The 27812-nt window shown below is 46.5% G+C and overlaps 1 protein-coding gene across 3 annotated transcripts; it reads right to left on the bottom strand.

The window, feature by feature from the left end:
- Positions 1-8399: 8399 nt before the first annotated feature.
- Positions 8400-27136, bottom strand: CDC42EP2 (CDC42 effector protein 2). 3 transcript variants are annotated; one of them, XM_079957657.1, is made up of 3 exons: positions 27035-27136; positions 12764-12960; positions 8400-12583 (listed from the first exon to the last, which is right to left on the bottom strand). In XM_079957657.1, the coding sequence occupies exon 3, from the start codon at positions 12569-12571 to the stop codon at positions 11849-11851; it is 723 nt and encodes a 240-aa protein (XP_079813783.1). In that variant the 5' UTR covers positions 12572-12583; positions 12764-12960; positions 27035-27136; the 3' UTR covers positions 8400-11848. The 3 variants fall into 3 exon arrangements, with proteins under 3 accessions (XP_079813783.1, XP_079813782.1, XP_079813784.1); XM_079957656.1 differs by having other exon boundaries at positions 8400-12960; XM_079957658.1 differs by having other exon boundaries at positions 8400-12963; positions 27035-27092.
- Between the last annotated feature and the right edge of the window lie 676 nt (positions 27137-27812).

Genomic DNA, 27812 nt, shown 5'->3' on the forward strand with positions numbered 1-27812 from the left:
TTTTTCCACATAGCCCTGTATTGCATGAGGTGGAGAGATGTTTTTCAGCTCACGTGCCAGTGGTGGGTGTGGCCTGACATGCCCCACCCCCAGCCCATGCAGGCAAGCAAGAGATATCAGAACACTTCAAAGACATGTCAGCCTGGATAGCTCAGTTGGTTAGAGTGTGGTGCTGTTAACGCCAGGGTTCTAGGTTTGACCCCCGTATGGGACAGCTGCATAATCCTGCATTGCAGGGGGTTGGACTAGATGATCCTCAGGGTCCCTTCAAACTCTGCGTTTCTATCCCAGGCAGGCTAAATCACAGAGCAGAGCTGGTGAGGGGTGTGTGGCTTGGATAGTCCTGAGGCCTGGATAGAGATACCTGGAGGACCACACTCCCACCTACTGTACTGCCTTCTCTGACTGGCAGTGGCCCTTAGGCAGATATGTGTCTTCCCCACCACCTGATTCTTGCTTAACTCAGGATGCTTAACAAGCATCTGGCTGACAGCTGTGAGAGCAAGATGCTGGACTACATGGACTATTGGCTTGGACCAGCTGGGCTTTTCTAGTGGTCTTATTCCTGGGATTGAAGTTGGGGCTTTCTGCATGCAAGGTAGGTGTTCTGCCACAGTGATCCACTGATCTACTAGGGAAGTGGTAGAAGATGAACACAAGCTGTTGTTTTAGACTAGGTTGAACAATTGGTTCATTCCAATCCAGTGTTTGGCTGCCCTAGTTGCTCTCCAGGATATTGGAGACAAAAGGGGCCTTTCAAGAAACTTCATTCACCGTTTCGATTTCTCTTTGTTTCTCATTTTTCCAACCTTCTCCAAATCCATTTGTGATTTCCCCCGCAAGTCCTCATGAAATTTCATCAGCACTGTTGCGCAAATTTCTGCTTACATGAATTTTTGTTTGCAATTTTGAGCAATAAACACATTTTTGCAAAGCAATTTTCCCCACGCACAATACATTATTATGTCGTTTTCACTGAGATATGCATTTATGTACACACTTTAGGATATGCATTTGTGCACACGTTACTGGGGCTGGAGAATTGCATTGCAAAATTCAGAACTGTGCAAATTTTGATGGATGGCTTCATTTCTGACCAAGTTAGGTAGATCGACCATCGAAAGCAAAATGAATCAAATTTCTCTGCCATGTTCCTTCATCATCAGTGTTAAAGAGTCCCCTGTCTGTACCCACTCTCCCGCTACTGCAAAAACCCTCAATTTACTGCATTCAGAGACTATACTGAGAAACTGGAGGAGGCGAGGAGAATGGAAGGTCCGGGGTTCACCTCGGGTTCAAATCCATTTGTGCGCTTGACTTTGGTGAGGGGGAAACCCATGGCAACGAAGGCACTGGTCCGTCATGACTGCTTTGCCATCTCCATGGCCACGGAGACCATAGAAGGGTTACGGAAAGGGAGAGAGGGAGAGAGCAACAGATGCTGCCTGGTTGTAACAGGCTGGCTTTTGCACACAAGGCAGTCTTGCTGGTTCCAGAAATTTACCTCCCATTTGTTCTCGCGAACAATCGGCTTGCAGGTCGTTGGGGGGGGGGGGGACAAACAAAAAGCTTGCAAAAAGGGAATCGGAAAGCGTGAGAGGCAGTAATTTTGCAAAAAGAAAAAGAGAAAAGATAGGGGCTTCACTCTGGGAGCTGGAGAGAGGGGTGTGGATATAATGAATAGAATCAAAGCTGCAAAGAGCTTCTGTCTCCAGTCTCCCCCAGTTAGAGAACATTCTGCTTTCAGGGTAGAAAACAAAACACTACACTGCTAATGGGGCCCAAGATGGCGGCTGTAACAACTTCTCCTCCGTGAACCCTCCTGGATTACAAACCTTTTATAGCCTTTTATAGCCTTTTATAGCCGTTTTTATAACCGTTTTTATTAGACTTTTAACTATTTTACCTCTGTTAGAAGTTTTAACCATTCTATCTCTACTGTTGGCCAATTAACAAGGATATTCAAACCTTCTGCTGAGAAAGCCTGCTGCTGATTAGAAACGCCGCCTTGAAGACTGGGTATGCTGAGCAGTGGAGGAGGAGTAGCAGAGGAGTTGTGTCCACAAAAGATAAGTTCTCTTTTTATCTCCGTTTACCTCTACTTTTAACCTCCGTAGTCAGTGAGACAGTGACAAATGGGTCATGGCAAGCGACCAAGATCTGCTGAGAAAGGTTGACAGACTCTGGGGTTGTGCTCAGTGAACAATCTCTCCCTTTCATCTCCCCATACACCTCCTAGAACTGGGACTGGGAAGGAAAAACTCAAGGCCTATTTTTATCCAAAAGAGGTTCGGCAGCCGCCCTATCTTCACGAAGCTGGTAATTAGCAGACGGGGAGGTCAGCTACTGGAAGGACGCCGAGCTTTTTATCTATAAAAAGGGAGGAATTGAAGTAGGTACAACCCCAAGAAACACAAGGCAAGTTCAACTCGATAATTACTTTACTGGCTACGCCGTGAGGCTGTTGAATGAGAGAGAAAGTCCTAGTTGAACTTTAAAAGAAACAAGTTATAGTATGAAAGCCTAGGACTAGTACTATTTTCTAACATTTTAAATAACTGATACCTCACAAGCTCCGATGTAAATTGCTGGAGAAACTAACAAGTAAATTGCTGGTAACAAGTAAATTGCTGGAGAAACTAACAAGTTGGAGAGGTTGGAGAGGTTTAGGAGGCAACGTCCACAAATCGGCATTTCTGCTATTGCTTACTCCAGCTTAGAACAAAAAGATAAGTTACCGTCAAGCAAGCAACCCCTACCATATATCCATATATACCCATATACCCACTATGGTCCTCACCAGGAAAAAATACAAGGACCAAGGAATCTTGCCTAATTCACCACAGAGCCCGATGGAGCGTCGAAGGAGACAAAGTAAAATTACCAGCTACTTTCCTCAAAAAGACGCGAGTAAGAGAACTCAGAACGAGAGTATTCTAGATGTAGCTATGCCTTTGCCACTCACAGTGTTGGATTGGTCAACACAGCTAAAGGATTTGCAGACAAACAACAAGTGGACAAACCATCCAACAAATTTGGCCCAAGAACTCGCCATAGCAGAGAATGCTACAAAGGCTAATACAGCCAACACACCCGATGCTAATCCTTATTTGTCACCGCTGGAACTTGGAAGTAACCTTTCAACCCATTGGTTGAAAGCCAACGACAGCGGAACAGAAATGCGGGGTGATTATCTTCAGGAGCAGATATACCAGATTTCTACGGATCTCCTTAACGTCAAAAAATTTTTAGCGATAACAAACGGGCTTCTCCTGACCCTAGTGGATAATTTCAAACAACATGTGAGCGCTTCAGTCCAGAATACAAATCCCCTAGCCAGCCCGGATCCACCACTCCCCAGCAAATCCCGGAGGAAAAAAGCTGAGCCTAAGATGAAGAAAAGCAAAAATATAAAAAATCTAAGGCGGCTTAAGACAACTCACCGTACCTGCAAAAAATATTGGCAGAAGCTCTTTAACCTTCTTCCATCCCTTTCTACAAGTGGAACAAACAAATCCAACTCAAGTGCTATCAAAGAAACACGTAAAGTAGATACACCCACAAAAGAATTTAAACCAAGTTTTGAAGAATCAACACCGAGCGGGGACAAAGGAACTAATCCATCTACAGTTATACCGCCCCAGAGTCCTCTTATGGCCAGCACAGAATCTGTAGACAGAGGTGAGCTGGCGACCCAAACTATTGAGGGGAACCACTCCTCTCAAGCTCGACAGATGCTGTGGCCCAAAAGAGAATGGAGTTTAGTCCTAATCCCACAAAAGCTTGTCTTTGCTAATTACCCTAAACCGCCTAGATTTTATGCAGGGTCGGACCGTATAGACCACTTTTTGTCCATTATAAGAGGCATTTTACCGGGGATAGTAAAAGCAACTGACATAGCCGCTATAGAGTATCTACATCAAGATGACTGCTCGGTACGAGCACTGATTACCTTTTTAGATCATAATCTGGCCAGCCTTATTTTTAGAGCTAAAAACCTATTCAAAAAAGAAAGAATAGTCCTATTAAGAATATTTGAAAACAGAGCACCTTTAACCTCTCTGATGGGGACCAAGGGCATAGGAATGGAAGTTCACAAAAGGGAAAAAACCAACTACCAAAACCATCAAAACAGAAAGCATAAGTTCCAGCAGGATCATCTCCTTCAAACAGTATCAAATGATAAAAAGGAAGCTCCACATCCAACTGGCATTTGGCCTCACACGTGTGATAGTGAGGACTCCTTTTTGGAGGAAGAACTCTCGCTGATAAAGCGATTCTGGTCACTGCATCCACCAGCTCAAACTGAGATCCTGAAAAGACTTGATTTACTTCGAAGCAGACTAGAAAAAAAGGATGACCAAGGTGAGACAATGAAGGACCTTTATGTGCAGCCCATATCTCCCAAATGTCTAGTGGATAAGAAGACAGTGGGAGGCACCTTTAAATGCGTAGACGTGGAACTACAATCTGAGCCCCCTGTGATGTACAATAAAGTAAGACCAAATCAAGGTGTGAAATCTCAAAGCTCCTGGCACAGCTATCTTAAATTGTCTCCGAATGAATTAGCTTCCCCCCCAACTCCAAAATCTAGCCCCAAATCACCAAGAAGAGAGGACCACTACACTCTCTCCAAGCAGTCATCCTCGAAAAGAGCCAACGGGTGTGTTTTTTTAGACACCAAAGAATTGCTGGACGTGGTGGTGACATAGACCCAGCTCCCCGAAGGGCCCGGGGCCTAAAAGTGCTGTCTTGGAATATCGCGGGTTGGCACGCCAAGAAAAACACTCAACAATTTTTGTGCTACCTTAAGCAATTTGACATCATCCTCTTTCAGGAGACATGGCAGAATGACCCTATATTTCTCAATGGGTATAACTGCCACTACCTGCCTGCCTCTCCATCTCTAAGGGGCGGCAGATCTAGTGGTGGCCTAGCTTGCTTCATTTCCACGGAGCTGGCGCACTCTCTAACAGCCCTACCCAGCTGCAATTCTTTAGCAACAGCCGCTCTACTTAGCTTCAAGAGAACTACTCTTTTGCTGGTCAATGTTTATATTCCCCCAGGCCAAAAAAACTCCGTGGTCAAGGCTATATGGGCTGAGCTAGAGGCGTTTTTAGAGCCTCTCGAATCTACTTACCCGTCTGCCCTGACTATTGTGTGTGGAGACTTTAATGCTCGCATAGGAACAGATGACAACAGTCTATACACTCACTTCAACCTATTTATGGACCCTGAAGAACTGACGGATATTGGTGCGACACGACTGTCCAAAGATAGCAGAAGTAATTTTTCAGGTCTCTGCTTAGTGCAGGCTGCCAGACGGAGGGAACTGCTGATATTAAACGGCAACATAGAGGGGGATCGCCCCGGGGAATATACCCATTTCTCCAAGGCTGGGGGAAGCGTTATAGATTATATTCTAATCTCAAGATTTGCTCACAGCTTTGTAAGGAAGTTCCTAGTGGGCCACAATACTCTGAGTGATCACCTACCTCTAATTTTAGAGCTTGCAGGTCGGCCTTTTGACTATTCGATTGCCGAGCCACAATATATACCTTCTGTAAATTTGGGTATACCTGCTCCCAAAAGACTCAAATGGTCCCCAATACTGAATGAAAACCTAACCCTCCTTCTTCAGTCAGTGGAGTTAAAGCTTATTCGCTCCGCTATTGTGTCAGGCAATTCAGTAGATGTGATTATGGAACGCTTTAAATTACTTTTGGAAAGACTGAAATCCCATTTAACAACAGTGATACATAGCGCCGCTACAAAAAGGGCAAAGGACGGAGCTAGCTGGTTTGACCTGGAGTCCAGGCAAACAAGGAGACAAATGAGAACTGCCTACCAGAGATATAGGAAATCAGGGACTGCCCCCCTACTTAATGCTTATATTGATCTGAGACGGTCTTACAAACAATTACTAAGGAGAAAGAAACTGGAAGCTGAAAGAGCCGCATGGCACAGTTTGGTTAAGGCATCACACGAGAAAGATACCACTTGCTTTTGGCGAACCATATCTGGTCTACTGGACCAGGAGCGTACTAATTCCATCTGTACAGTGGAACCAATGGAGTGGTTGCGCCATTTTCAATCTTTGTTCTATGACCAGGAAGCCCAACATTACAAATTATGTATTCAATTGGAGGACCTACCTCACTGGCCACCAGTAACTGTTAAGGAAGTTGAGAACTTAATCGCACAATTAAAGAACAACAAGGCCCCAGGGATTGATTACATCCCTGCCGAACTTCTGAAGTCCAACATTGGCTGGTGGGCCCCCCTGCTGGCGTCTCTATTTTCTTGGATCGACTCAACGGGTTTACTTCCAGATGGTTGGACTGAGGCAATAGTTATTCCAATCTACAAAAAAGGACCTACGCCAGACCCGGCGAGCTATAGACCAATCAGCCTTCTGCCTATACCCAGCAAACTATATGCCAAACATCTTTATATTAAGCTAACTAGCTGGCTGGAAACTGAAGCTATTCTAGCGGAAGAGCAAGCGGGTTTCAGGCAAGGCAGATCCACCATAGACCACTGCTTCACCCTAGCCTATTTAATTGATAAATATGCCAAAAAATCCCGCGGGGTGCTATATGCAGCCTTTATCGATCTAAAGGCTGCCTTCGATTCAATTCCACGTGCAAGACTCTGGGATAAATTGAGCACATCAAGTATAGACAAAAGACTATTATTCCTGATCAGCTGTCTATATAAAGACACGGTGCTGCATGTAAGAACTTCGTTAAATGGCCATCTTATAGGACCAGTTCCTGTCAGCAAGGGGGTCAAGCAAGGTTGCATCCTGGCCCCAGTTCTATTTAACTTTTACATCAATGATATGGTTAACTGTTTGTCATCTCCGGACTTCCACGCCCCCAAACTGGCTGACAAATCAATATCAGTACTTTTGTATGCTGATGATGCGATACTTCTATCTCGAACAAGAATAGGCTTAAATAGGCTCATAGGTGAATTTTCAGCATACTGTAGGAGAGAGCAACTGGCAATAAACTATCAGAAAACCAAAATTATGGTTTTTGCAAGGAAACACAGACAGTACAGCTGGAGGATGGATAACCAGACAATTGAACAGGTTAAAGCCTTCAAATATCTGGGTATCGTGTTCCAGTCGACCGGGTCCTGGGATGTCCATCAAAAATGTGCCAAAGAAAAAGCAGCTCAAAGTATTAAGATGCTGTCCCGCTTCTTTTACACAAAGGGGGGCAGATACATCCCAGCAGCCCTTGAAGTTTTTCAAGCAAAACCTTTGGCGCAGTTACTGTATGGGGCACAAATCTGGACGGGGAACCACTGCTCCAGTCTTGAAACTGTTCAGTCTAAATTTCTAAGGCAGATATTCGGCGTCCCCCCCTGTGTTCCAAACGCAGCATTACGACTCGAGGCCTGCCTTCCATCTGTAGAAACTCAGACTTGGCAAAGAACATTCAACTACTGGCTTCGTCTTAATCTAAACCCACCTGGTCTACTGCCTCTAGTAATGCAAGATTCTCACAAAAGCAAGTGGTTCAAAACTGTGCATCAAAAACTCCTTACATGCGGTTTGCATTCACAGTCCCTACTATCAATGGGCCTCATTAAAGCAAAGAGTCTAATTGGCCAGCGCCTGAAAGACATTGAACGGCAAAACAACCTGACCATCTTAAAGAAACTGTGCCCATGGTATACCTACTTTCCCCCTTCTCATTTTGACTCCCCAGCCTCATATTTGTCTAAATTAACCATCCCAAAATACAGACGTGCCTTTACATTGGCTAGATGGGATGTTCTTCCTTCTGCCGTACTCGAAGGTCGTTACCAAAAGACTCCATTTGAAAAACGACTCTGCCCATGTGGAGATGGTAACACGGAAACAGTGTCCCATGTCCTTCTATCTTGCCCTATTTACAAAGACCTAAGGAATGAGATTATTACTCCACTTATTCTCTCCAACCCCGGCCGTTCACCAGACATTACACTGTATTTTCTCTTATCTGATACGGATAGTCAGATAACAGAGAAGGTCGCGAGGTACATCGAGAGAGCTGTGAAATTGAGGGCCACCATCTGAGTGACAGACTTGTTCATCTGACGGACCCCCTTTTGCCTGTTCTTTTCTTCTTTTTATTCTTATTTTTATTTTTATTTTTAATTCTTGTCTAGCTGTGGCCTGTTGGCTTTGCTAATAAAGTTTTGATTGATTGATTGAAAACACTACACTTGGGTTATATTTGGCAAACAAGCCATGTTTGCAGTGTTTCCATCACCACCAAGGCACATACATTGCTTCACTTCTTCAAAACCCAATTTTTCTGTGAACCCCACCCCATCAACACACACACACACACACACAAACACACAGAGAGTGTCAAATAATCCACAATGGGCTTTCGTGCTATTTTTAAATAAGTTTAATATCAGTTGCAGGGGAGCCCAAATCTGATCAGGACTGCAGTGCTGGCAGAGGTGGCGTTAACTCTCATCCCTGTGGTGATTTTCTCCCACATATGGGTACCTATGCTTTTTCATTAAAGCTGCAAAGAGCTACTTCAAGAGAGCCATTTGCAATGGGAAATTGAAGCTCCCCAAACCCCAGAATTGTGCTTCCAAAGGGTTTCTCCCTCGCACTGTAAAACTCAAAAAAACAAACCAATCTGGATCTCCCATAGCACATCCTAAAGCATAAGAACAGCCTTTTGGATCGGGCCAAAGGCCCATGTAGTCCAGCATCCTACTCGCACAGTGGCCAGCCAGATACTGGTGGGAAGCTGCCAAGCAGGACCCGAGTGCAGTAGCACTCCCCCGACCTGTGATTCATAGAATCATAGAATTGTAGAGTTGGAAGGGACCACAGAGGTCATCTAGTCCAACCCCCTGCTATGCAAGAATCTTTTGCCCAATTCCCAACAACTAGATATTCAGAAGCACACTGCCTCTAACAGTGGAGGCAGAACACAGCCATTGTGGCTAGAAGCCATTGATCTCATGATGAATTGGTCCAGTCCTCCTAAGTTACTTGCGATGGTCGCCATCACTGTCTCCTGTGGGAGTGAGTTCCATAGTTTAACTATGCACTGCATAAAGAAGTACCATCTTCTGTCTGTCCCGAATCCTCCAATATTCATTGGAAAGCAGCCACTAAGCACACATGTACTTATTAGCTTTACCCATCAGTCTTGCCTCTCCCCTGTGGATAGCTCAGTTGTCATGGGTAAAATCAGGGTAATGGGTTCAAGCTCCACATTGGGTGAAAGATTCCTGCATTGCAAGGGGTTGGTCTGGATGACCCTTGTGGTCCCTTCCAGCTCTAGTTCTAGGATTCCCTCCTCCTTTCATGCTGTTTGTCTCCCCACCACCACCAACGTCCATCTGCTTCCTTCTTTTTAACAGTTCATACACAGCACAGATGGGGAACCTTATTTCAGCCTGAGGGCCACATTCCCTTCTGGGCAGCCTTCCAGGGGCCACATGCTCAAGGTATGCAGGGCCAGAAGCAAAAGTGGTCAGAGCAACTAATCGAAACGTTACCTTTGCAGTTTCTACACCACATTCTCTGGCTAGGCAAGCAGGAAGCATCATCAGTGTTCGAAGACACACTTCAGTCAAGCAAAAACAGAGGAAATGTGTGAAGCAGCACCAGTCCTGGGAAGGCTCTGAGGGCCAGACAGAGAACTCTGAGGGCCACATTTGGCCCCTGGGCCCAAGGCTCCCCACCCCTCCCTGATATTCTGGTGCTGTATCATAAATAGCTTTGGGGGACATAAAAATAAAGATTCACAATATTTTGAATTTGTTTAAATACAACACAGCTTTCTAGTGAATTCTGGAGAACCCACAGTGAAACACCACAGATTGGAGTATCCAATTCTTGGAACAAACCCAGTACGCATCTGGCGAGGAGTCAGTCCTCAAGGAAGCCATGCTATCAAGGAGAGATTTTTAAACTTGGCTTAAGGCCAAAGATGCTCCAAAGAAGCTGCAGCAGCAGTCTCTGCCCAAAAGTCGCTTGGGACGCTGAAAATGGCTTTCTTGGCGAAGCCTGCCCCTATTTGAGTGTCACCTTTTGTCATGTGCCGTGGGACTGACAGCACCCTAGCATCCTGACAGGGTCCCCTTGCGAAGCGGCCTTTGCAGCGACAGATGGGCCGGATGAGAAACGGCTGCCAAACAGCCAGTTGCCTGGGGACAATGCCAGGCCACGGTTTGTTAGTTTAACAAGCCTCTATTTATTCTTCCCCTGAAGATGCTGAAATGGGGCTTTGTCTGCTTTGCTGGACAGCCGACTACAGATGCGGCCAGGATGGTGCAGGAAAAACCAAGCACAGGAACGGCCAAAAGAGGAGAGCCACAGCCACGAGGCAACCCTCTCTTCCGAACAATATAACCAAATACTGTAACAGGAATCCAGGAAGCTGCCTTATACCATTGGTCCATCTCACTATTATCCACACTGAGAAGCAGTAACTTTCTTGAAGTTCAGGTGATGGTCTCTCTCCTGTGCTACCTGCAGATGCCAGGGATTGATTGAACCAAGGATCTTTTGCTTGCAGAGCATGTGCTCTGCCACTGACCTGCAGCCCTTCTGCTAAAAAGAAAGTAAGATTCCAGGCCTCATGGTTCTGAATAAAGGGTGGATTCCAATAGCGACACAGGGAGCTGTCTTCTCCTGAATCAAAACATGGGTTTAACTAGCTCACTGATGGGCAGTGGCTCCCAGCAGTTTCAAGCAGAGGTCCTTCCCATGCCTACCTGGAGATGCCAGGTGTTGAACCTGGGACTTCTGCATGCAAAACAGGTGCTCCACAGCTAAACCACAGTCCTCTCTATGCTATTGGCTGCTAGGTCACCACTGAGGAGTGTTGGCCGGTAAATAAACCAATTTAACATCCCATCTTCCTTCCATCAGAGAAGGAGAAACACACACAGGGGAAAGGGAAATGGTATTAACTATGGACTAAGGTTCAGATCTTGGCATTTCTAGTTAAAAGGATCAGGTAGCAAGTGATGGGAAAGGCACCTTCTCTGCTTAGGACCCTGCCATCCCTCAGAGCAGATGATCCTGATCTAGATAAATAGTGTGATGTGTTATAAGGCAGCTCCCTAAACTGCACCGCCACAGCCAACCTGTATGACTCAGAATCTTTTCCCATGAAATTCCAGCACAGGAATGTCTCCCTTAACTATTCATTAACATGGCCATATTACCAGTTTAAGAACTTAAATGAGATATCCTGACTCCTGTTTACATTCCAACGCTCGAAACACAGCTTCCTCCTCCCTCCAGCACGGGACGATCTGTGACGACTGCTCAGAGCGCCATGCCGCCCTTCCCATCAATGAACAGCGCAACATCGTCCCCGCCACTCCCGCTACAAAGAATGTACAACAACACACACCTCTTCGCTGTTGAGGTTTTCTTCTCCAACCCATCAATTAACCATCAGCATTTCAGAATCCACACCCATAACATTTGTTCACGAGGGTAACTTAACAGATGCTTATTAATTTATTGCTTTGCTTCCAATACAAGTTTCAGTAGCAGGGAGTGTTTTTGTGTGTAGAGCCTGCCAAGAGCACACAAGACAGACCCATCTCAGCTTTTGTCGAAACGGAGTGCTGCATTGTAAGGAGGAAAGCCTGCATTCTGCAAGATGCTCTTTGAAAGCTGGGAGGAATTATATTACTAGTGAAGCTGCACCAAAGGATCTCACACAGGTGTGTGTGCGCACATCCATGCCTGCACACGCACCCCCAGCCACCCAATTTAACAGCAAAACACTCTCTTATGTACAAAAAGCCTGCGCTTTCAAAGTCACAGGTCCCCCTCCGCCGGCCGCCTTTCTCATTACGTCAGGATTTCCTGTCTGCCGGAATCCTGCAACGGTGCACCCACATCTGCCGTCTGGTGCTTCTCCATCACCTGCAGGACGTCGTCCAAAATCGACGGCCCCAAGTCCACGTGAAGGGAGAGCAGGGAGCCCGCGTGGGACATGAAAGCCTTGTCTTTGTTTTCTTCCCCTGAGAACCCATTCACAGAGGCCGGGCACTTGCCATTGGCGGTGCCAAGGGGTTCCGAAGTCCTAGCAGACACAGTGCAGGGAGGACTCAGCGCCAGGTCATTGGTCTGGGGAGCGGCTTGGGCTTTGTCGTCGAGGTGCAGGCGCGGCGGTTTGGGCGGGGCTTGAGCAGAAGGCAGGGTCAGCGCCTGCAAGCCACCGATGACCGGCAGGGAGATGGCGTTTTTGAGGAGAGGGGAGGGGATGTCCGAAGGCGGCGGCTCGTAACCCGAGATGGTAGCGGTCCTCGAGAACTCGAAGGGCACCATGTACTGGCTGGTGCCACCTGGACTCACGTTGCCCTCTGTCCTGGGCAGGAGGTGGAACTTCCCTTGGAGAAATGAGATGTCACCAAACATGTCGTTCTCCCCACCGCTGCCAATATGAATCGTGTGCCGGAAGTCCCCTAGCGGTGGGCTGATCATGTCTGAAGAGAGGATGTCTCGCAGTTTCTCCTTCTTGCCCCTCCTGCTTCCTCTTTTCAGGTAGATGGGCACTTTGGTGGTGGACATCTTTGTCGACTGCTGTAAAGGAGGGGAGGGGGGGAAGAAGAAGGGCCGTTCAGTGCTGGCACTTCAGATTCAAAACAATCATCATCAAGTCAAAACCAGGCCGGTTAAAAGCTGAAGAGTCCTTGAAAGACAGGAGGTTATCAGCCACAATGGGATCGGCTTTCAGTTGGACATGAGCCACTAATAAATTACCTAGAGGTAAGTTGATTCTGCTGGCAGGATGTGACCTTACGAAGGATTCCCCGGCAGCTGTGCACCTGAGAAGTTCTCCAACGCAGAACCACAGGAGATTCCAGCAGAACTTCAAGAAGTCAATACAAGAGGGAAATCCCAGAGCCACCTCAGGCTGGATAAATTCCTTCCTTCATAACCAGAATCTGTCTGCAGTTCTGCTAAGGAAGAAGAAAAGAGTGATTAAGTTAAGAATTCTGTTTTAACAATCGTCCAATTGGAATTTAAGCCCAACCATAGAGGGAAGGACTACAGCTCAATGGTAGAGCATCTGCTTTGCATGCAGAAGGTCCCAGGTTCAATCCCTGATGGGGAATCCTATTCTCCCAGAGGACCACATTCCCTTCTGAAAACCCTATTTCTGTGGTGGGCAGGGGCCAGAAGCAAAAGTGGGCGGAGCAATGAGCACACATTTTACCTTTGTGCAGCAGGCTAGTTTCTACACCAGGTGTTGGGAATCTTTGGCCCTCCAGGTATTGCTGAGCTACTGTTCCCATCAGCCATCCCAAGCATGGCCAATGGCCAAGGATGATGGGAGTTGTAGTTTAGGAGTTTCTGTAGGGCTGAAGGTTCCCCCCACATATTCTACACTCAACCCCTCTCTATCCTCCCTCCAGGCAAGCATTATCAGACTACACTCAGCCCAAGCAAAAACACGGCTGGTGAGGAGCATGGCCGGGGGAGAGTCCTGAGGACCACATAGGGAGGCTTGGAGGGCCACATCCATTCTCTAGGCCTGTGGTTCCTCATCCCTGAACTAAGAGCTCTCTTTGCTCACCTCATAAGGACCAAATCTGAAACCTGTGTTGTTTGGGACTGGAAGCACTTCTTGCTGCTTTGGGCCTGTCCAAGTCATCTCCCTCTCCTTCCCAGAATGCCTTCAGGAAGGGCTGGCGTGACCAGGCAGGAGTCACTTCCTATTCATCTGACCCCCTTCCCAGGCATAGAGTGAGGAAAAGGAGCAGCAATGTCCCCATGAAGAGCCTGGCTGCTGGATCAGACCAAAGGCCAACAACAACAACAACAACAACAACAACAACAACAACATACACCATTAGGCACCAGGCCTTTGCCTGATTAACACATTATACCCCTTTTAGATGTTTGCGGAAGGGGGTCCATCAGCCCATTCTTACAGTGGCCAGCCAGCTGCCCATTGGGAGCCCCACTACACAGGACCTGAGGACCAACAGCGTTCTCCCAGTTTTGAATTCCCAGTAACTGATATTCAGAGCAATACTTTTGCTGCTCATTTTAAAACAGATTTTCTCTTCACTGTGTTTGTTCAGTTTTTCGAGCACCACTTAGAGGCAGAGGTGGCAGAACTTCTGGGTTAGCACCTCCGACAATGGCGGAATTCCTCTGATTGGGAGGAACTTGCTCCGTGGAATTTAGGGTCTGGCCACCACGGCAAAGGCGGAGACACACTAAAAATCGCAGGCGGGAGAAGCCTGTGAACGTGGGATTCGGCTGGCACTTTTTGTGCCTCCCCTACTCGCAGGGAGACCCGGTTTCGGGGATCCGGAGCAAGGTGGGGTGAGCGGCGCGGTGCTTCGAATTGACTGCTTCTTTCACGGAGTGAAGCCGCATTGCTGTTGCCGGAGAGCGCTGACTTTTTCCTGTGGACAATTTGATTCTAAACAACTACCCGTGAGTAGAACGGAAAATTGGATTTTTAAACGTCTTAATTTGGCACTGAAATGGGGAGGTTTCAAACAGGAAGTCCGCCTTCCTCTTTTGTAAATAGATTGAAGCAAAGAATTTGCAAGCTAAAGTCTTGGAAAGTCCTATGTAAAGGATTAAACTTCCATCGACTAAAATCATTAAACCCCCCTTGGAGGCAGGAGAAGAGAGGGGAAATTTTGGGTCGTGTAAGCCTGCAGGAGAGAGTGAAGAAAGTTGGATCACCACCGCTCTGAACCTGGAAATGGACTGCTAGTAAGACTGACATTTTTGGGAAAGTTCATTGACTGTGACAGTTAGTTAAATAAGAGAAATACAGTGTCTTCATTGTCTCCTTCTGCGTTTAAAAAGGAGTAAAAGTAGCTGAAAATTGAAACTAATTTTACTGCTTGAACTGTTCTTAAAAGGATTGATACAAACAGAAATTGTTTTCCTCTAGAGGGAGCCTTTGAAATTGTTACAAGAGTTGGGCTGGTGGAATCTCCAGCTGCAAGAGAAAACCGTGAGATTGACCTTGGATTGCTTGAGAATGTCGACAGAAGAAGCCTTAGTGATTGCACTAGGCAAGATAAGTGAGTCATTGGAACAGCTCCACAAGAAGACGGATGTGATGAATATTAAAATTGATATTTTGGGACAAAAAGCGACTAATTTGGGACAAAAAGTGAACATCTACACAGAAACTATTCAGGAACTGATACAGGAATCTACTTTGACATGCCAAATGGTGGAGAAAGCGAGGGAGAAAGTTGTGGTTGTTGAACCTAAAGTAATACAAGTGGAGAGGGAGAGAGCCCCAGCCTTACAGATGCAATTTGATGATTACAAGTTGTTGCCCTCTATGATTGAATTCAGAGAAAGTCAGATTGGAACCCTGCTTGGACTGGAGAAGGAAAGTTGGATAGATCACCTCATGCAGGGATTTACTGACCTTTTGGATCTGGACCTGAGTCAGGAGGAAATTGGAGTTGTGGGGACCTGCAGATTTGGAGGGACTTTGAAACACATCCTGAAATATCTTTTGGATTTTAGTTTTAACCACGGAGATATGGATGACATGTCGAGAAGGAATAAAAACATTGTTAGGTTGGAGCTCCCCCGAGACCTACTCTTCAGCATCAAAGAAAGGAAATTAAGAACAAGATCAGCAGAAGACAAAGTAAAGTGTATGTATAAATACGAAGAAGACTTGCAGAAGGGACCTGGAAAAGAGTTAAGAGCCTCGGACAGAAGATCACCAGGTTGATGGACCATATGGAATTGACGGAAATGACTGTCAGAATCCGAGACCAGGGAGAAGAGACGGTGGAAGAAGATTGGATAAAGTTTAAAGTTTATTTATAGAAATAGGGTAAAATTAATGAGTGTTAGAAAAATGTTGGAATGAAATTATATGGCCTTAGTAGAAGTGTTATAAGGAGTTAAGCATAAATAAGTATTATAGTATTAATGGAAATAAGGTTAAAATAAGTTAAGATATTTATATGACAGAAAATAGTGAAAGATGGAAAGGATTTGCTGAAACAATTAATAGAAGTGGAACACAAAAAGGGAGGTGAGAGGAAGTCGAGGAAGGCATTGAAATGGTATGATGTATGTTTTTAAATTGCTTTTGTTCTGTTTTGTTTAGTTTAATCGGTTAATGTTGTGTGGTGTATTGTTTATATATTGTATTGTATTGTTTTTTCTTTCTTTTGTTTTTTTCCTTCTTTTTTCTCCTTTTCTTTTTCTTCTTGTTTGTAAGGTTTAAAAGTAATAAATATTATTTTTTAAAAAAATAGAGGCAGAGGTGGCAATTAAGCAGCATAGTGGTACCTCGGGTTAAGTACTTAATTTATTCCGGAGGTCCATTCTTAACCTGAAACTGTGCTTAACCTGAAGCACCACTTTAACTAATGGTGCCTCCTGCTGCCGCCGCGCCGCTGAAGCACGATTTCTGTTCTCATCCTGAAGCAAAGTTCTTAACCTGAAGCACTATTTCTGGGTTAGTGGAGTCTGTAACCTGAAGCGTATGTAACCTGAGGTACCACTGTACCTGTTTTTGAAATAAATAACAACTAAAACAGCTGATCCCAGCGCCATTTGGCAGGGGCTCTGCTCCCTGAGGCATTAAAAAGCAAGGACACCCCAGTCCATGTGGCTTGGCCGGGTCTGAACAAGCGAGAGCATTCTGCGGCCGACTCGAAACAGGTGGCTGCTCTGTCAGGGGTGGGCTGATGGATAAAGCGGCCTTTTGTCTGAGCGCCTGGCAGGGCGCTGGTGCACACCAAAGCCTCAAGAGCATTGGCTCGGCGCACTGCTGACAGAGCAGGTTATCACGAGCAACTGTTTAACGGACAAGCCAGGAAAGGAAGGATTTAAAAGGGGAAACGGGCCTCATTTGCAACAACCGCAGAAAAGCAATCCAGGCAGCTCTCGCTCTCGCTCTCTCTCTCTCTCTCTCTCTCTCTCTCTCTCTCTCTCTCTCTCTCTCTGCAAGCGGAGGGTACATAACAGAGAACAATACGCCAGCGGCTGAAAAAAGCTGTGCCCACAGCTCCGATGCGCTGCTTTGGACAATCACCACTTGTTCTCTTGCCGCGCCAAATGCCACACACAAACAGCCATGCCTCTGGGCTCAAAAGCACCTCCGCCGAGGTCACCAACCCAGAAAAAGCAGCACAGCTTGAAGCAACAGCAGCGGCAGATTTGAGGTTTTCCTCCAGACTTCCTCCAAAGAGGTTAGACGGGTCAGAGTTCATTGGTTAGAGCACCTGCTTTGCAGGCAGAAGGTATCGGGTTCAATTCCTGGTATCTCCAGGTAAGGTAAAGGTAAAGGGACCCCTGACTATTAGGTCCAGTCGTGGTCGACTCTGGGGTTGCGGTGCTGATCTCGCTTTATTGGCCAAGGGAGCTGGCGTACATAGGGAGCAGGGTCATGTGGCCAGCATGACGAAGCCGCTTCTGGCGAACCAGAGCAGCGCACGGAAACGCCATTTACCTTCCCGCCAGAGCGGTACCTATTTATCTAATTGCACTTTGACATGCTTTTGAACTGCTAGGTTGGCAGGAGCAGTCCCGACTCAAATCCAGGAGAGCTGCTGGCAGTTGGTGTCAGGCTTCTCCAACCAGATGCCCACCGGGCGCTTTGGACTACAAGGCCTATCAGCCCCAATCAGCAACTGTCAAGAATGATGGGAGATGTAGACCAACATCATCTGAGGAGCACCAGGTTGGGAAAGGCCAGTGCAGAGCTTGGTATCAAGCGATTTTCTACATACCTAGGGCTTCATCTGCATCATAGATTTAAAGTGTACGATACCACTTGAAACAGCCATGGCTTCTGCCAAAGAACCTTGGGAACTGTAGTTTCTTGAAGATGCCGAGAGTTGGTAGGAGACTCCCCTCACAGAGCTATAATTCCCAGAGTCCCCTGTGAAGAGGGATTAATTGTTAAACCACTCTAGAAATTGTAGCTCTGTGAGGGGAATAGGGGGCCTCATATGGCAGCTCCCTTGACAAACTGCAACTCCCAGGATTCTCTGAGGGGAAAGTCCTGGCTGATTTTTTTTGGGGGGGACGCCATGATTCATCCTTAAATGTATAGTGCAGATAATAATAATATAATAATAATTTATTATTTATACCCCGCCCATCTGGCTGGGCCTCCCCAGCCACTCTGGGCGGCTTCCATAGAAACCAAAAATACAGTAAAATATCACACGTTAAAAACTTCCCTGAACAGGGCTGCCTTAAGATGTCTTCTGAATGTCAGGTAGTTGTTTATCGCTTTGATATCTGCTGGAAGGGTGTTCCACAGAGTGGGCGCCACTACTGAGAAGGCCCTCTGCCTGATTCCCTGTAGCTTTGCTTCTCGCAATGAGGGAACCGCCAGAAGGCCCTCGGCGCTGGACCTCAGTGTCTGGGCAGAATGATGGGGTGGAGACGCTCCTTCAGGTATACTGGACCGAGGCTGTTTAGGGCTTTAAAGGTCAATACCAACACTTTGAATTGTGCTCGGAAACGTACTGGGAGCCTAGGTCAGGCAGAGGATGTGAATAAAGGTAAAGGTAAAGGTACCCCTGCCCGTACGGGCCAGTCTTGACAGACTCTGGGGTTGTGCGCCCATCTCACTTAAGAGGCCAGGGGCCAGCGCTGTCCGGAGACACTTCCGGGTCATGTGGCCAGCGTGACATCGCTGCTCTGGCCAGAGCCAGAGCCAGAGCCGCACACGGAAACGCCGTTTACCTTCCCGCTGGTAAGCGGTCCCTATTTATCTACTTGCACCCGGAGGTGCTTTCGAACTGCTAGGTTGGCAGGCGCTGGGACCGAGCAGCGGGAGCGCACCCCGCTGCAGGGATTCGAACCGCCGACCTTTCGATCGGCAAGCCCTAGGCGCTGAGGCTTTAACCCACAGCGCCACCTGCGTCCGGCCCGAGGATGTGAATATCCACCTTTAAAAAGCCAAAAATCTCCAGGGACTAACAAGGTTTCCCATTTATCCTGCCCCCACCCCCTCCCGCCCCCACCCGATTTAAATTTTGCAAACCCACAAAAAGAGTGTATGGGGAATTTGCAAGACATTTCTAAAGGGTTCCCTGCCTGTGCAACCGACCCCACGTTCTTCCAAGATTCCACTAGGTGGCTGTGTAAGTCCAGGTAAGTCACATTTCTCAAAGGAGCAACTCTGGCTCCTCTCAAGAGCAACCACAAACCACCAACCAATTCTTTAAACCAGAAATAAGGAACCTGTGGCTCTCCCGATGCTGTTGGGCTTCCAACTTCCTTGATCTTTGCCCATGTTGTCTAGGGCAGATGGGAACATAGACCATGAGACAAGGAACAAATTCCAGTTCACATTTGTCCCTTTAGAAAACAAACCATTTCAGGTTTACAGTTCAATTCAAGTTCGTCCCAATCATCCTCGGCAATTTTCTCCATGGCATTCATAATGCTACAAGTTGCTGAGCTAAAGTGTAAAAAGGACTGAAGACTAAGGAAACGTCCGTGTAGCGGAAATGTGAATCGTTTCACTTATTTTATTTATTTATTTATTGCCAGCAGTTATGCCCTTTCAGCTTAGAGGCTGAAGAGACTAAAACCTGAAAAAACACAATAAGAGAATGAACTTGAACTAGAAATTGTCCCAAGTTCTACTGCAAAAAGAAGAACTTAATTCATGTTTAGTTCACCTGGCAATTGTAGGAACTTTCAGGTGTATTTCAGAGATTTTTTTTAAAAAAATTCAGCAAACTTCGTTAGACCAAACTAATTCATCCCAAGCACCGAGTACACCTATATCCCACCCTCGTCTCCAAAGATATCAGGGCAGGGTACTGGCTAACTTATCTGCCTCTTATCTTTGCAACAACCATAGGTGAGGATGAAAGAGACAGGTCAATTTGAACCTGGGTCTTCCAAATCCTATTCAGACACACTCTAACCCCCAGGCCACACTGGTTTGCAATCAGCTTAGCTGGCACTGCTTCCTAAGATTCTCTGTGCAAACTGAATCCCTATCAAGTTGCAGTTCTCTGACCAAAGACTAACTTCTGATTAGACATGCACAAGATTGGGACACTGAGCCGTTATTAAGACAGTGGTGCAGTCGTGGCTTCCCATTCCAAGCTACTTGGGCACTGCACTCACCAAGGGTGCTGCTTCCAGGTGGCGTTCAATCGTATACCACCAAATTCAGGATGCACAAGTTGATTTGGAGCTCTTGCACAACCAACACACTGTCCATCCCCATGCCACAGAAATCCAACTTTTTGCAGAGAAAATGCATCAACCCTTGCTTGATGAAACGTCATCTAAACTCCCCAAAAATCTGAACGAATGCTCCGGAAACAGGTCGCACGCCATATAACCTCCCTGCAAACAGATTGGGATGAACGTTCCACATTTTCACCAAAAAGGACACACACTTTCATCCCTTGTAACCTTTTGCCTCCCCCATCCTTCCCTCCTTTGGTTCTCTCTCCATCAGTGAATTTTAGATTGTGATATCAGCCAATCTAAAATTGCCCATGGGGTATCACCTCCGGCCAAGGCACAACAGATAACAGCAACAATCAGGGGAAAGAAAAACGTAACATCTTGCAAGGACAGGAAGAAATACCAAGGACAATATAATTGCCACCCACAAGAACAAGGATATAGTTTGAGTTCCTCACTTGAAGTTTTATAAATCATTTAATGTGTCGACACGAACAGAAGTTATTAATATTGCAGTGGTTGAATAAGGGATTATTATTATGACCGGAATGTAATGAAATCTAATAAGATTTTGGAACGCAGAAATAAAGAAAACCATCAAATCTAGAATGTGGGGGCCCTCACTCTAACTAAATTATATAATTCGCTAATTGAATGATTGGTATTAATGATTGTAGTATAAATTGGTATTGTTATAATGAGGCTATTATTGGACTGTAATTGAAAACTAATAAAAATTTATTACAAAAAATAATAATATTGGAACGGGGTGCCAAATTGAATAAAATATGGGGGGCAGGAGGTAAACTGCACGCTACATAATCAATCGCATGACGCAGTGCACAGACACCTTTTTAATGGCAACACTCATCAACTTATGGGGAGGGCGAAGGGACCTCAAGCCCTAGGAGTCAGCTCCTATGGATTGGAAACAGCTCAGGGCAGGGACCCGGCCTTTGCTGCTTATGTTACAGTGAGCTGTGCACCAATTAATGGTGCTGAATAAGTGCAGTACAAAGGAAGCGAGAGCAGGTGGCAACAGCAGCAGCAACAAAGGCTTGCAAGTGATCATGAAAGCACTTTTCGAGCAATTTGAAGATGCACCTCGAGGTGTCAGAGCAGCTGCACAGAGGGAGAACAAGAATGAGATGGGCAGACACCTGCTATGGGGTTGTTTTAGCCTGGAGAAATGATGGCCTGACGTTCTTCAAAGACCTGAAAGGCTGCCATATAAAAAGAAGGCAAAGACTTCATCCCCAGGGTGCAGCAGGACTAGATTTAAAATGGGCTGAAGTTAGAAAGGAGATTTTGGTTGAACTTTGGGGGTGGGGCTCTCCTTTTTACTGTGCATTAGTGATCGTTTGCGCTCATGATGGAAGTTACCCGCAATTCCACTTTCAGGACAATTTGGCCCCACCAAAGTTGCAGAGCAGCTTTCCAATCAGGGAATGTTCCATAATTTCCTGCTGAAATTCTGTAACTTTTCGTACTGCAAATGTACCAGAGGGGAGGAAGCCCCATTGTCCCACTTTGGGGCTGGTCCACACTTCCGCTCAGTCCGTGATTAGAAAGCACAAGTCCAAGCTGTTTCATGCTTGACCCACCCTTTCTAGTCATAGGTCTGAGTGGTTTTCCCCTTGCCCCACTCCTTAGGGAAAACCTGCTCTTCAGTGCTAAACCAGAGCAAACTCGAATTGCTGTTTGCTCTGATTGAGTGCTAAAGAGCACTTTCCCCCAGGATGAAAGCAGCAGGACAAGAGGCAGTGTGGATGAGCCCCTTGTTGCACTATAGCTCAAAGTGCGCCCTTGCAGACAACAGTGGAATGATGTGGCCTGTATAAATCCACTATCATTGCATCAATGAAATGTTGCACAATGCACTTGTAAAGGGCGGTCAGAATACTCTTTATTACTGATCCTTTATTACTATGTTATTGAATCAGCATTTTAGATATTTTTTATTATACAGTATTTTTTAAAAAAATCTGGTTTTAGTTTTTTCATTTGTTGTATCAAGATGTCATCAGATGTCAAGGAGATAAAGAACTACACAGCTTTTAGAAGACATCTAAAGGCAGCCCTGTATAGGGAAGTTTTTAATGTTTGACACTTTACTATGTTTTTATATGTGCTGTAAACTGCCTAGAGTGGCTGGGGAAACCCAGTCAGATGGGCAGGGTATAATTAATAATATTATTATTAGGCTTTTTTGAAGGTAAAAAGCCACTGACAAATAAATTATAATATAATATAATATAATATAATATAATATAATATAATATGGTAGCTTCCTAGTCCTACCACTAACTGCCTAGAAATCTGCCAGGAAATCCATATCTACTTTCTGTGTGTTATGTCAGTGGAAGTCTTCCAGCAGGCTTGACCAAGCTCTCATGGGGTGCCCTTCGCCTGGATTTCCTGCCCCAAGCAGGGGAATGGGCTGTATGTGACCTCCTTCAACTTTAGGGTCCTGTGAATCAGTGTTAGAAACTCAGATACATGGCTCCTTAAACCAGGGTTTAAGGCTACAGTCACCAAAATGGAATGTCTAGTTGCCATTTGGGGACCAGACAGCTCGAAAGTCATATTTTTTATTGCAACTTTTTGATTTCTGAAATTCGCTCCGATTGCGCAGATAAAATATCACAGACAGAATTTTACAGGTTGTGTTGTTAGTGTGTGAAAACAGGCAAGAACCAAGGATCCCCAGGCATGACGGTGGAGACATCAGGCGTCATCCTGGTACCCAGGTATCTTCACTTGGATGCTGCTGTCTGTGAAAAGCAATATTGGGAGGCTGTGAAACTGCAGCAAAATGTGCTCAACTCCTTCCCTGCAGACTGTTTCTTTCTGATCCAAGCTGCTTTTCTGCTTGCTTTCAGTCATGACAGCTAAATAAACCCTCCCATGGTCTTTATACTGCTGACCAACAGAGGACGAGGGACACATGAACGGCAGAAGGCTGCTGTCTCCATGCTCTGCTTAGATGGACTTTCTGGAGGTATTTGGCCAACCAGGGGTTAGAAACAGGATACTGGACATCTAAAAGAATTGGGTGACCTATTCCAAAAGGAACTATCAAAGAGAACCTCCATACTCAGATCCAGTCCATCTCAAAGTACCCAAGTGTTAGGGAGGTGAACAACAGGGGGTGGCTAAAGCAGTCTGAACATTTGCAAGCAGAACACAACGGTTAAAAACCACCATCAAATCACCGCTCACCCCCATTTACACAGGTGTGTCCTCCTGCAATTTGTTTTTCTTCCCCCCATGAAAAAAACAACCCTGAAGTTTCATGAGGACCAGCACCTTAAACCAACCTGATCTGTGATTTTTACTGTGCAGTAAAAACTTTGTTTTTTTAGGAGATCCCATGTAAAAATTCTAGAGACTCCACTTTCATTTTACCACACCTGATGTTTATCCAGGTCCCAAGGGAAAGTGATGGGGGTGGGGGGGGGTTGTCTGTCAGCAGGTAAGGAGATGGGGAGAGCAGGGCGCACTCCCTCCAAATGTGCCCACAGGTCCAAACATGCCAACCACCCATGTTTCCTGCTTTTACCACTGTCCCCATTCGAAGCACAGGAGGACTCCCATATGAGTACATAAAGACATATGCACAAGGAGAGAAGCATGGGAACCCATGGGAAATTTCCCCTGGCAAGGATGCAGGCAGAGCAAAACACTGAATGAAGAGAGTGGGATAACACCTCACAAAACCAACGAGAATTGTTCCCGGACATTTGCCTAGCGACTGAAAACGCTTATGAAAAGAAGGCTTCCATCCAGCTTCCTCTGCCCCCCTCCCCCAGCACTATGTCATTTATGTGCCGTGCCCAGTTAGCCCACCCACCAACCCCTCTGTATCCATTTCAGACTTCCCACAGCCCAAGTAGCATCCAAAGATAGCTCCAGCAGAGGGGAGCGGGTTTCTAAAGTTACAAAGCAGCTCCCCGCCCTCCGCCAAGGTATTGTCCAATCTAAGACCTTGATGCAAGTTTCACGTGTGCTCACCTGTTCTGTGAAATCAATGCCATTCAATTCAGATGGGTCTTTAATAGCTGGGCAGCAAGGGAAAGGGCTATATATTGGGGGCAACGTGGGGAGGGGGGGTGAAAGAAGGGTGGACACTTGCAGAGGGCTTTATATAGCCCAGAAGATGAATCTCTGGGGGGTCTGGTGGTGGGGAGAGAGAGAGAGAAAGCACTACAATGACGCCAGCTTCTAAACCCGAGAGTTTATAGTTACTCTGCCAGGCCTGGAAGCTCAGAGACGCCCTCCTGACCACCACACCCCTGTTGCAAAAGGTCCAAGATTTATTTCACACACAGACACACACACACAGACACACACACACACAAATGTAGCTGCCAGGTTCCATTCCTTAAATACAGAGAGGTGTGGAAAGCTGGGCCAAGACAGATGGGAACAGACATGTCTGCTTGCCATCTGGCCAGTTTTTAATTTATATTTAAGAGAGAGAGAGAGATTGGTTGTTGTTTTTCACTTTTCTTTTTAAAAGAGATCTGTCTTATGCCCCTGTATTATTCCAGAATTATCACAGTTAAAACAAAACAGCTGACATTACATGATCAAGTGTTCCTTTCTAAAATGCAAAGTGCCAGGGTTTCCAACGTACCCAGCAAAGCCCAGCCTGAGCTGTTCTTATGCCTTCTACTTACTTCATTTGCTTCTAAGGCCATCCCAGAATAAATATCCCCTGGGCTACTTGCAAACAAGGCAATGGGCTGCATCCAATGCTATTCCTACTCAGAGGAGACCCACTGAAGTTAATGAGGATGAGTAACTTGAGCCCATTCGATTCTCTGGGAAGAACTTAGTTGAACACAACCCAATATTAAAAACAGTATGCTATCGTAAAAAAACAATAAAAGAAAGCAAGGCAGTCAAGGATAGGAATAAATGAGGAGGGGAAATTGTTCACATGAGCTGGATGAGCATCTAAGTGCAGGTAAGGGTGAACAAAATGAATAAAATGGGGTCAGCACACTAGGGATACAAGGAACAGCTAAAGCAGCTTTTGCCAGCCTGATGCCACCCATATGGTTTGGACCAGTAAAAAACATCTAGAGGGCACACAGTTGACAAAGGCTGGACTAAAGCATTTTTGACAGAGGTGAAGAAACTTTTTTTTTCTAATGAGGGCAACATTCTGGGCAAGGAGAAAACTTGCCAGGGGCACATGAGGGTGGAGTTGGCACCAAGAAAAATGGGAAGGATACCCCTCTCTCTCTTTTTCCATCATCTCTTTTCCTCTCGCCCTTTTGCCACCCCATCCAATTTCCCCCCACTGCCACCTGCATGAAATTAGACCAAGGGCCAAATGTGGCCCTCAGGCTGCCTCCACCCTCAATTTAGTGCTGTGTAGTTTAGAAAGAGACAACAGGGAGAGGGAAGAAGCAGAGATACATCTTGGGTCACCTAATAAAGTTTGACAGGCAGCACACTGAGAATGAGACACTTCTTTGCACAGCATGTTTAACTTAGCAGAAACTCCGGCCACAAGATGTTGCAATGGCAGGGACCACTGCCCAAAATGGCTGGGGTGTAGGGAAGAGGCAATAAATTCCAGGCTGGGGGGGGGGCATTATCAGAGGCTATGAGTCAGGATTGTTAAATAGAACCTCACCGTCTGCTAAAAGAGAAATAGCAAAAAATAAATAAAGCGGGAAGGGGCCGTTGAATTTGCACGCTGTTATCAGGATTACCAGGGAGATCTGAGCAGCATCTGTCAGGAATAAGACTGGGGTCGTCCTCACGTAAAAATAAGGCCCACTGGACTCAACGGGTCTTCCTTCCGGATAGATATGTACAGGATAGTATCACTGGTGGACCTTTTTGCAAGTTTTCTGCGACCCTCCTTAGATCCAGTTGTTGTTGCTGCTGCTGCTGCTGCTATAGACCCAGGAGCAGAGGCTGGTAAAGGTTGTTGGCAAAAAGCTGCCGGATGCAAAGTGAAGTTCTCTGCTTCGCACACACCCCCCCCCCCCGATTGCTCAGGGAGGGGCTAGGAAGTAAGCAAACCCCACCAGCCGCTCTCCGCACTCCTTCCAGTAAACTCTCGTTCTTATGGCACACGCTGAATGTTGGATCCCCGGAGGGGAAGCTGGGAGATCCCGGAGCCAAGCTCTGCATCCTCCTTAGACACCCCGCGCCCGCCCCGCCGCGTGGCTCCCTAACCATTGCGCGCAGCGCCCGCCGCAAAAAAAACACACACACATCCCGTTCTAATTAATCTAGAATGATCTCAAACCCGCCAACTCTTGACATCTCCAAGGGGTAAGAAGCAAGGAAGTGAAGGCACCTCTAACGACTCAGGAGCAGCTAACCCAAAACAGCACCCCAAAAAACTTTCCACCCCGCCCAGTATATCTCTTTTAAAAAACGGTGTTCATACTTCGCGATTGGGTCTGTGCTGTAGAATGTGGAACGATCAACGCGGAAGAAGGGTCGGGGGTGAACAGAGTCGGGTACAAGGAAGAGATCCCCCGGTTAGATTTTCACCAGGTAGGAACTGCAACCCTGGGACCTCTGAACATGTGCAGAGTGCCTTCCCCAAATACTGCAAATCCTCCTCTCCCTACAACACCAGCAGCATAAGTTGGGCAAACCCTGAACCCCGGCATCTCTTCAGGGCGTTGTCAATGGGATGGATCCCCACCCAAGAGCCCACAATGATCTGGATCCCCATAACAAATACAGAGCCCCCCTAAAGATCTTGCGGGTCAGGGACGCAGCTTTTAACCAGGTCTCCCTCCCACCCCTGAACACTCCGTATTTTTAAAGGCAGTTTCCTCATTCTCCGCTCCCAATGCGAAGCCGTTTACTCACCCCGGGCTTGCAGCTGGGCGGCGCCGGCTGCTCCTTTTCCTGCGGCAACTGACGAGCAAAGAAGGAGCGAGCTCCACTAGCCTGCAATTGCCACCCACCACAAAGCCCCGCCTCCCCGAGGCCACCAGCCAATCCAAGGCGGCTGCTCTGAGCCGCAAGCCCCGCCCTTCTCTCAGACTCCTCCCCTCGTCGCTTTTCTGCTTTTTTCTTTTTTAAATTGCATATTGCAACAGTCTTTTAAGGAAGCGAAACCCCTGGGCTTGTTGTGACCCAAGAGCCCCTGAGCGTGTGCAGAGGAACTTTGATTTTCACTGCAGCCGAAGAAGGCTACAGTACAGTGGTACCTTGGGTTACATAGGCTTCAGGTTACAGACTCCGCTAACCCAGAAATAGTACCTCGGGTTAAGAACTTTGCTTCAGGATGAGAACAGAAATCATGCAGCGGCGGCGCAGCGGCAGCAGGAGGCCCCATTAGCTAAAGTGGCGCTTCAGGTTAAGAACAGTTTCAGGTTAAGAACAGACCTCCAGAACAAATTAAATACGTAACTAGAGGTACCACTGTACTTACAATCCCAAACTTTCCTCCAGAGGAAAGGACGATAGTTCAGCGCTGACCGCAGGGGCTTTTGGGTTGCAGAAAAACCCAAATTCAAGCTCAGGAATCTCAAAATAGAAAATTATCAAGCAGCCTGTGATGGGAAAGACCCGTCTCTGTGATCCTGGATAGCTGCAGCCAGAAAGAGTGGGAAATCCTGAGCTATATAGCTTCCAGTGTGTC

Source organism: Podarcis cretensis (assembly GCF_951804945.1).
Source record: "Podarcis cretensis genome assembly, chromosome: 16".
Classification (NCBI taxonomy): domain Eukaryota; kingdom Metazoa; phylum Chordata; class Lepidosauria; order Squamata; family Lacertidae; genus Podarcis; species Podarcis cretensis.

Bases quoted from the DNA above. Each gene is read 5' to 3' on its own strand.
- CDC42EP2 (XM_079957657.1), bottom strand. From the start codon at position 12,571: ATGTCCACCACCAAAGTGCCCATCTACCTGAAAAGAGGAAGCAGGAGG.